At 55.1% G+C, this 9,357-nt stretch overlaps 1 protein-coding gene across 1 annotated transcript in view; it reads left to right on the plus strand.

Annotated features, from left to right (window-relative positions):
• Positions 1-9,357, plus strand: part of PRKCB (protein kinase C beta) — a 100,771-nt gene that overhangs the window by 50,517 nt on the left and 40,897 nt on the right. The window contains exon 6 of the mRNA XM_023751479.1: positions 5,556-5,729. Within this exon, the coding sequence (XP_023607247.1) occupies positions 5,556-5,729 (174 nt within the window). The remainder of the gene's footprint in view (positions 1-5,555; positions 5,730-9,357) is intronic.

A 9,357-nucleotide genomic window follows, 5' to 3' on the forward strand; every position in this document is an offset into this window, starting at 1 on the left:
AAGCTTGTGTTTCTCCTAAGAAATTATTTCCTTATAGAAAACAGCCAACCTTTGTTCTGTTCATGTATCTCTGGTGCCTTCGGCTTCTAGAAAGCTGAGAGTACACACACATAAGATTTATAATATACAGGGGTAGGCAAAAGTAGGTTAATAATAAATAGTATAATAATAATACAACAATAAGCCTTCACATACAACTATAAACCTACTTTTGCCCACCCCTGTATATACAGTGGAGTTGCACACATGCATACACAATATATATGCACACTATGTAATCAGCACAGCTATGTAATAATTTATTTCTATTATATCTTTTGTTAATTCTCACCCAAGGATATTTTTTCCATTTTAGAGAAAATGGAAGGGAAGGGTGGAGGGTGGGGGAAGAGAGAATGGGGAGGAGGGAAGCAGGAGAGAGAGAGAGAAACATCGATGTGTGAGAGACATGTTGATTGGTTGCCTCCCGAGCACCCTGAGACCAGGCCAGGGACCAAACTCGCAACCCAAGCAAATGCTTTGACTGGGAATCAAACCTGTGACTCTTCGGTGCAGGGGCCAACACTCTAACCACTCAGCAACAACAGCCAAGGCTGCTATGCCATGCTTTTTCACCAGCTCTATCACGGTATAATTTACACAGCATAAAATCCTCGTTTGTGTTATATAATCTTGAATGCTACCTCCAATTCTTGTGAAATGTGGGTTGAATATAGTCGTATGTGCTAAACTATGCTGAAGATCTTTAGTGACCAACATCTAGGGGCTTGTTTGTTTTTTAACTGCTTCCTCCACTCAAATATACTCATTCATTCATTCAACACATATTCACTGAGTGCCTACTATGTGCTGGATGTTGGGGAGATAAGAGTGAACGATTCAAACAAAATAGCTGCCCTCATGGAGGTTCATTCCAGGAAGGAAATAAAACAGGTTAGTAGAGGGCCAGGTGTGGCAAGTACCGCGAAGAAGAACACAGCAGAGGGAGAGCATAGGGAGCGGCAGAGGGCTGCAGCTTCAGAAAAGGTGGTCGAGGGGACCTCTTTCAGGAGGGCGCAGGGGGCAGACTGCAGGCATGTCATGTGGGGGGGGGGGCGGGTCCTGTCGGCCGGAGAGCGGGCTGAGGCTGGGCAGGCAGAACTAGGCAGGGGCGCTGCGGACAGCAGGCCGGAGGTCCTGGCACCTCGCCCAGGAACGAGGGTGGGTATTTTTTAATGTAGAGCTGACCACACGTGCTGATGTAAGAGAAGAACTGAGGGTGGCTGTTGACATGGGGAAGTGGGCGGTGGGTTCGTGGTCCCTGCTTGTCTCTGCCTGACCCCCTTAGTAAGCCAGGGGACACACAGCTCCCTCAGGGCGCGTCTCCTTCGCCTGCTGAGAACCGGAAATCGGTGCTGGTGGACGAGGCTGATGATGGCACTGCGGTGGGTAACACGGCCTCCCCCGACCGTGCGTGGGTCCCAAGGGCCGGTGCCTGTGCCTGGCCTTGTGTGGACTCGGGGTCTTGGCAGGTGCAGGCAAGCTAAGACGAGCACACGCTGGATTAGGGTGGCCCAGGCCAGTGACTGGTGATTTTTTAAGAGGCCATTTGGCACGGCACGGAGACCCAGGCAAGACCACCGTGTGGAGACAGACAGACAGGAGTGACGGAGCCAGGCAAGGAGCACCCAGGTTGCTGGCCGACATGGCGCTGGAGAGGCTGGGGCAGGCTCTGCCTCTGAGCCTCTGGAAACAGCCCCCCCCCCCCCATTCCACACTTCTGGTCTCCAGAATGAGAGCAAATTCCTGTTGCTTCAGGCCACAGTTTCTGGTCTTTGCTGCGGAGCCACGGAAGCCAGTACAACCGCTGGCTATTAGCACTCCTCACTCCAGCGCTGCGCACACCTTACCCCACAAAGTCCCCTCAGCGCCACCCAAAGCTGAGTATCGTGGGCCTCCCTGCTGTACAGATGAGGAAATCAAGGTTCAGCAAGTCACATGACCTTCCAAGGTCAAGCGCTAGCACGTGGTAGAACTTGACAGGTACCAGGTCTTCTCGTCTGGAGTCCGTGCCAACCATCAGGAGCCTGGGCCGGGGCCAGGAGCCAGGATCCCTGGCTCACTCGTCATCTGCTCTGCAGCCAGACGCCCTGCGCTCCCCCCCCACCCCCCTTCGTTCTCTGCGGTCGCTGGAGGCCTGCTATCTTCACGTCTCCCCAGAAGATGCGTGGGTAGCAGGTGTGGCTTGGGTTTGATAAGAACGTCACTGCACACATCCTTTCCTCTGGTTGGAATGCCACCGGCAGAGGAAGGACAGCGAACAAACAGCCCCCCCCCCGCCCCCCGCCCCGCTGCTATTGACTGAAGCGGAAGCTCCTGACCATTAATCCAAGGCCTCTTCCACCTAAAGGAACGCATGCCGTCGGGGCCGGAGCGCCGGCTGCCTCCTGCCATTCTCCCTGCTGATGCTCAGGGCCCAGGAGAGAGGGCAGGGCTTCTCAAGCCACTTGCTGCGAGAAACCAGGGCCATGTCCGTCCTGTCGCGGGCACGCCACCGAGCCCCGCTCATCGCGACGAGCGCGTGGTGTGAGTGGGGAAAGGCCACTCTCCCTCTGCGGCTGTGAATTAGTCCACAGGGTCCCAGGTCTGAGCAGGCGGGTGGGAGGGAAAAGGAGGCCCAGCAATAACCCGCAGGCGGCAGCCTCACAGCACAGAACTGGAACCTGGGCCTCGGAGAACGAGAAGGGATGTGGTTGAGCGTGACTTAGGCCACAGGTGACACAGCAAGGGCCTTTCCTAGCAGACAAGTCACCTAACTCCCCTCTAAAGCAGGGGCAGGAGCAGTGCCCACGCTCCACATTCTCGGGGATTAAAGGAGGTGATGCACAGGGTGCGTAAGACGTGGGGAGGTTATCTTCATGGGCCCCAGGCTAGGCCCCGCCCCTCAGGTGTCTATCGCTACATTAACAAGTCACCCAGAACCCAGAGGTTTAAACCAACAGCAATCGTCTCTCATCTCTCGTAGCCCCTGGGGGTCAGGGAATTGGGGTGCTCTCTGATGGGTCTGGCTCGGGGGTCTGTCCTCTGTGGCCGGAGCTGGGACAGCTGGGGCTGACACACCTGGAAGAGCCACCTGGGCACCGGGCTCTGCATGTGGTCGCAGGGCCTCTCGCGTGGCCTCATTCTGTGGCCTCACCAGCACAGTGACCTCAGGGCTCCAGAGGCAGGCGCCCCAGAGAAACGGACAGAAGCTGTTGCCTTGGAACCCACCTGGGGCCACGTGCACTGGTCGGGTGGAGACACATGTGTTGTGTTATTATTGAGTAATATTCCTGTAGGATGGCAGCTTCTTTGAAAAAGTTGAAGGCGAATAAGAGGCATAAACTTCCAGTTATAAACTAGAGGCCTGGTGCACGACATTCAGGCACTGGGGGGGAAGGAGGGGAAGGTCCCTCAGAGCGGGCCTAAGCCACAGTCAGACATCCTTAGCGCTACTGCAGAGGCCGGAGAGGCTCCTGCCACCGCTGCTGCTCTCCCCAGCCATCAGCCTGGCTTGTGGCTGAGCGGCCCTCCCCCTGTGGGAGCTTTCTGACCACCAGGGGGCAGCTCCTGTGCTGAGCGTCTGCCCCCTAGTGATCAGTGCACGTCATAGAGACTGGTCCTTCTGCCGTTCGGTCGATTTGCATTTTACCCTTTTATTATATGGGACAGTCACAGGAATGTAGAGAAAGCACAGGGGACAGTCAGTCCTCCCTAATAACTTTGTAAGCTGACCGATGGGTACTGGACTTATGGGGGATCACATCGTCAGGCACACAGATGTGGAATCACTAGGTTGTACACCTGAAACTAAAATAGTGCTGTGTGCCAACTAGACTTTAATACAAAAAGAAAAGGAAAGCTTGATCAGAATATTAAGGAAAAAGGAAAAGTCCCTTCTCCCCGTGAATGACTGCCGAGACGTTGTTAGGAAGATAAGATAGGAGTGTTTTACTTCGGGACACCGCCTCACCCCCATAGTGAGTGAGTCAGTTTTGATGGTACCTCAGAGTCCCTCACAGCAACACATTTGGTGCTTAGACTCCAGAGGAGAGGAGGCGATGGTTAGAGTGCAGACCCCGGGCCTCGCCCAGAGCCTTCTGGATGGGAGGAGGGCTGGGAATCTGTGCTGAGCTGGGGCCCCGGGGATTCTGACACAGGCCAGAGGCACTGTCTCTTTGTAAAGAAAGGAACTTGCACCAACTGGCGTGGCTCAGTGGTAGAGCATCGACCTATGAACCAGGAGGTCACGGTTCGATTCCCAGTCAGGCAGGGGCACCTGCCCGGGTTGTGGGTTCGATCCCCAGTGTGGGGCCCCCAGTGTGGGGCGTGCAGGAGGCAGCTGATCAATGGTTCTTTCTCATCATTGATGTTTCTATCTCTTTCTCTCCCTTTCTCACTTAAATCAATAAAAATGTAAAAAAAAAAAAAAGAAAGAAAGAAAGGAACTTGCCCTGTGTTAAGGGGCTTCCTGAATTTTGTATTTTCATTAAGACTTTGAGCTACTCAAGCGATAACTTTGTCTTATAGGATCTCTAAGGAACATAAACACACTCAGACTAACTTAATTTAAATGTAAGGTTTCTAATGGGACACACCCAGCCTCCTGAGAGGCTGGGACCGGGAGCTGGGAAGCGAGGTCTCCGCTCATTCTCCACCTTCTCCTCACACGTCTGTCTCGTTCTTCTTCACCTGCCTGTGGTGAAAGGAACCACTGTCGGCAGCTCTGTGTGTTCTCTCAGGGCCCAGGACTGACTACTTGGAGTCTCCTAATTGCAAATTCTTAGGGAGAGAGTCTGATTGGCTCAGCTTAGGTCAGCCATCTACCAATCAGCTATGGCCAAGTGGGTCCACTGCCCAATCAGAAGGTTCTTCCTTAGAGGCTTCTAGGGAATGGTACCTGCTGGTCACTGCTCCCGCTGCCGCAGCCCCGACCAGTGACAATGTTGATGTGTCGTGAGCCACACCAATGACTAACCTGCCTTGGCTGGGACCAGGCTCAGGGACGGAGGCCCCAGGACAGCAGGAGAGGCGCTGGAATACCACCTCACCGTCCTGTGATCAGGTCTGAAGTCTTTCTCCCGCTCTGGAGCACAAAGTCAGAGCGTGCTGCTGCTGGTTCACTGCTGTACCCCCAGTGCTTACAGGCTCGTAATGAATATTAAGTGATAAGGGAACAAGAGCCCCATATTTAGTTTGATCAGGAATCCCCTCTTTCCACAAATATTTATCGAACATCTACTGTGTGCCAGGTACTATCCCAGCGTCTTGGGTTACACCAGGGAACAAACCAGGAAACATACCTGCCCTCATGGGGTTATATTAGCCCGTGGCTGGGTGTTGACCCATATCCCGGAGGGACCGCTACTTGCCGCTGCTCTGGAACCGTCTCTGTTGGTTGGGTTGAGCCACTGCAAGTGTGAGGTCTGTGGGTGTTTAGAGCCAGTGGGAGCCCGTGGACAAAGCCGGGGAGATGTGACCGACGAGCTCCCCCGGCGCCCGGCCTCCACCCAGCCTGCCCTGCTGTGTCTCCCCAGGTCATGCTCTCCGAGCGGAAAGGCACGGACGAGCTCTATGCCGTGAAGATCCTGAAGAAGGACGTGGTGATCCAGGACGACGACGTGGAGTGCACCATGGTGGAGAAGCGGGTGCTGGCCCTGCCGGGGAAGCCGCCCTTCCTGACCCAGCTGCACTCCTGCTTCCAGACCATGGTAACTCGTGCGGGGCCGGCGCTCCGCCTCCAGCGGTTCAGTGGGTTTGGCCAAAGCTGTCCCAGAGGCACCTGGGTGCTGCCCGTGACGACGGGGGAATGTGGGCCCAGAGAGGCTGCTGAGCACTTCTCAGGCGGCCTGAGACGCTCTCCCCGGGGGCAGGTGCTGCCTCAGCAAAGATGCAGGGACTCAGCCGATGGGTTTGAGGGGTTTTTTAACCTGCGCAGCAGGGCCTTTCACAGCAAGAGGCCACTTGGGACAGAAATGCAGGACTTTCGGCCTCACAATATGCGATGTAGCAGCAGGTGGGGATGTGGGCAGAGGTCCAGCGCCGTGCTTAGGTCGCGGTGGGCAGCCCTCCGGGCCCTTTGCCTGGGGCTCCGGTACCTTCCCCACGTGGCATGGACCTCCTTGGACGAGGGGCTGCCTGAGGACACACCCCTCAGAGGACCCTTAGGTGTGAGCTCAGAGCTGTGGCTCCCGAGAGGGGACATTTGTGCTCTAGCTGCTGTAGACTGTGACTCCAACTCTGAGAGCAAGAGACATCCCTGTAAGACCGCTTAACCTTGTCCCTGCTTAAACTCGACCTTGGCCTCCATACCTAAGGAGGGGAGGCCAGAGCCCCTACTGCAGCTATTAGTTTGAGTCCTTTAATGAAAAAGCACAAGATTCCCTCATCTAGTGCCTGCTTCCCCAGGGGTGCAGTTCACATGGGAAAGGCAGGATAATGCTTGATTCGTTCCTGTTGTTTAACAGTTTCTATGAGTTGGTTCATTATTATGCTCCAAAGGTGACTAATGTCTGCTTTTAAAATAAAATTTTCGAGTTAGGGAGTCAGTGCAAAGAAAAATACAAGTGAGCAGTAATTCATGACATCTGGGGACTTGGCAAAGATGGGGGTGAAGGCCTCAGGAATGCACGTGGGGGCTGCGACCGGACTAGACTAGACCCTCAAGCCTCTAGTCCAGCGGTTCTCAACCTGTGGGTCGAGACCCCTTTGGGGGTCGAACAACCCTTTCACAGGGGTCCCCTAAGGCCGTAAGAAAACACGTATATAATTACATATTGTTTTTGTGATTAATCACTATGCTTTAATTATGTTCAATTTGTAACAATGAAATTGGGGGTCACCACAACATGAGGAACTGTATTAAAGGGTCGCGGAATTAGGAAGGTTGAGAACCACTGCTCTAGTCCCTTCCTTCCCAGTCTTCTCTTTTTCCGTCAGTGGTCCCCAAGTCGCCTGGCGGCATCCGCAGGGGAAGGGGGCTCAGTCTGGTGAATAGACGGGACGGAGACCTTGTCTCAAGGCGGAGGCTGGGCCCGCAGGGCGGTTTTCAGTTTCAGTTGCCTGTGTTGAGACTGGGAGAAATCAGTCATCTGTGATGGATATTTGCTGAAGTTCAATGTCTTCATTTGTAATTGACTATTTTAAAAACGATACATTAACTTAGAAATTACTCCTGACTGTTGGGCGGCGTGTCAGTGTGCTTCCTGGGATGGCAGAGCAGGGCCCGGTCGCGCAGAGGCTGTGTCCTGCCTGGGGCCTCCCGGGAAGAGGTTTGGACCCAGAGAGAGCCCAGAGCGTGCGATGCAGCGGGTGCTTGTCTTGCGTGGTCGGAGCCCACGCTGGAGGCCTGGAGGCCTGGAGGCCTGGAGGCCGGGGCAGTGTCCAGATCCCGCCGGCGTGGAGGGAGCATGGGTCCTGCCCTCATCCCATTGCACCGGTGAGGGGGCTGAGGCCGCACAGCTGGTGCTTCAGGGCCAGGATTGAACCCAGGCAGCCAGGCTCCGAGGGGCTTTGCATTAACTCTGCTTTTGCGTGTGAATCACAATGTCCACTCCCCTGACACCCTGGGGTGGGACGCAGCACCGCCTGTGCCCGCTCTGTGGGGCCTGTGCCCTCAGGAGCCCTGCCCCTCTCCCACCTGTGCAGACGCGCCTGGTGCTCCATCCCTCAGAGAGGAACTGGCTTCCCGTCGGAGGGTACCATTCAAGCACTTGGTTTCTTCCTGGGCTCCCCAAAGGTATTGCGACAGAGGGGACTGTCGCCCCACGTTGCAGGGAAGGATTGACGACCTGGGGTGCTGGGTAGTCCTCCCTAAACACAGCACCGGGCACACGCCCGCTGGACGCGCCTGAGCTTTGCCAGTCCAGTGTGTTGAGCTGCCACCAGAATGGCCTTCATAGTGGTGACCACAAGGACAAGAGCAGAGCTGGCCCTGCGAGTGCCAGGCCACCGGGGTCCCCACGGTGCCCTTGGCACTTCTGGGGGGCTGCTCCTGTCCCGGGTAGGCAAGGACACTGGTGTGCAGAGGCGCCCGGGACTCCTGCCGCGCACACGGCAGCGTGGCCCTGGGGCGGGTTCCCAAGCCTGGCGGGCCCCCCCTCAGGCACCGGCCTCCTGCCTCTGCCTCGCTCCGGATTCTCCCTCTGGTTTAGGGATTATTTTCACTTTCCTGATCACATCTAATTTTCACAAGGGGACTGTTCCCACCCTGCACAGAGGACTCGGACCCTCGAGAGATGCGCCGGCTCAGGTCACCAGCGCTAAGCGGCAGGTCCTCGTGCCCTGCAAGTGTCACTCCCACCGTGAGGAGACCTACTTCCGCAGGGACGTGGCACCGCTGGAAAGATCGATCAGGGAGCGATTTAAAGTGCAAGGAGCATCTACACGAGCGAGCCGCACGGCGACTCCCTGCTGGGAAGGCCCGAGGAGGTCGCCTGCCTCCCGCTCACCCTCTGGACCGCACATTCTCTGCACCCCAGCCTGGTGCCCCGGAGGAGGCAGCCTGGCTGAAAGGCAGTATCTCTAGAGCCGTGTCCCTAAGAGTCAGCCCAGCGCTGCCGTGGACAGAGGGCTAATGCTTACGGATGCCGCCAGCAGTGTTACTGTTGGCATAAACGGTCCAGGACGCAGCTGTGTCACTGTGAGGGGACAGCAGGAACTAGAGAGACAAGCCTTGTCCCAACAGAGAGGCAGTAGCCACCGTGGCAGCAAAGCAGAGCGGCTGAAGAGGCGGGGTTGGGACGGGGAGGTGCTGCTTTGGGTAGGAGGACAGGGAAGGTCTTCCTGCTGAGGATGCATTTAAGCAGCGACTGAGCGAGTGAGGGAGCAGGCGTGGGAGTGTCTGGGGCCAAGTGTCCTCGACAGCAGGACACTGCGGTGGTGCCCCCGGCGGGATGCCCGCTCGGCGCAAGAGGAGCGGCCAAGGGCACTGTGGCCGAGCGGATTGTCAGTGTGTGTTTTGTGATCCAGAATTCCTTTATGAATCATCTACCTTTAAAAAATGACAGATCTGGCATAATGTTGCAAATGTGATGTTTGTCTTGCCAGAGATTTAGAATTTGAAGATAAAAGATCTTAATAGGATTTTTTAAAAAAACACACACCTTAAGGTGGTCAAAATAGATAAAAGAGAACAAAGACTCTACCAATATACAAAGCGCCTTTTGTCATTCTTAAAATGATGCAAATTTAATTCCTAAAACCTTGTGTAGAAAAGCAGAGTTACATCAGATGTATTCTTAGACAATTGGATTTGAAACCTTTGACAAATATGCACAACGCAACTTTAACAGAAAATGTAGGAGATACATTCTATTTCAGAGATGATTCTAAATGTGT

This window comes from Myotis lucifugus, unplaced genomic scaffold, assembly GCF_000147115.1.
Source record: "Myotis lucifugus unplaced genomic scaffold, Myoluc2.0 scaffold_22, whole genome shotgun sequence".
Classification (NCBI taxonomy): domain Eukaryota; kingdom Metazoa; phylum Chordata; class Mammalia; order Chiroptera; family Vespertilionidae; genus Myotis; species Myotis lucifugus.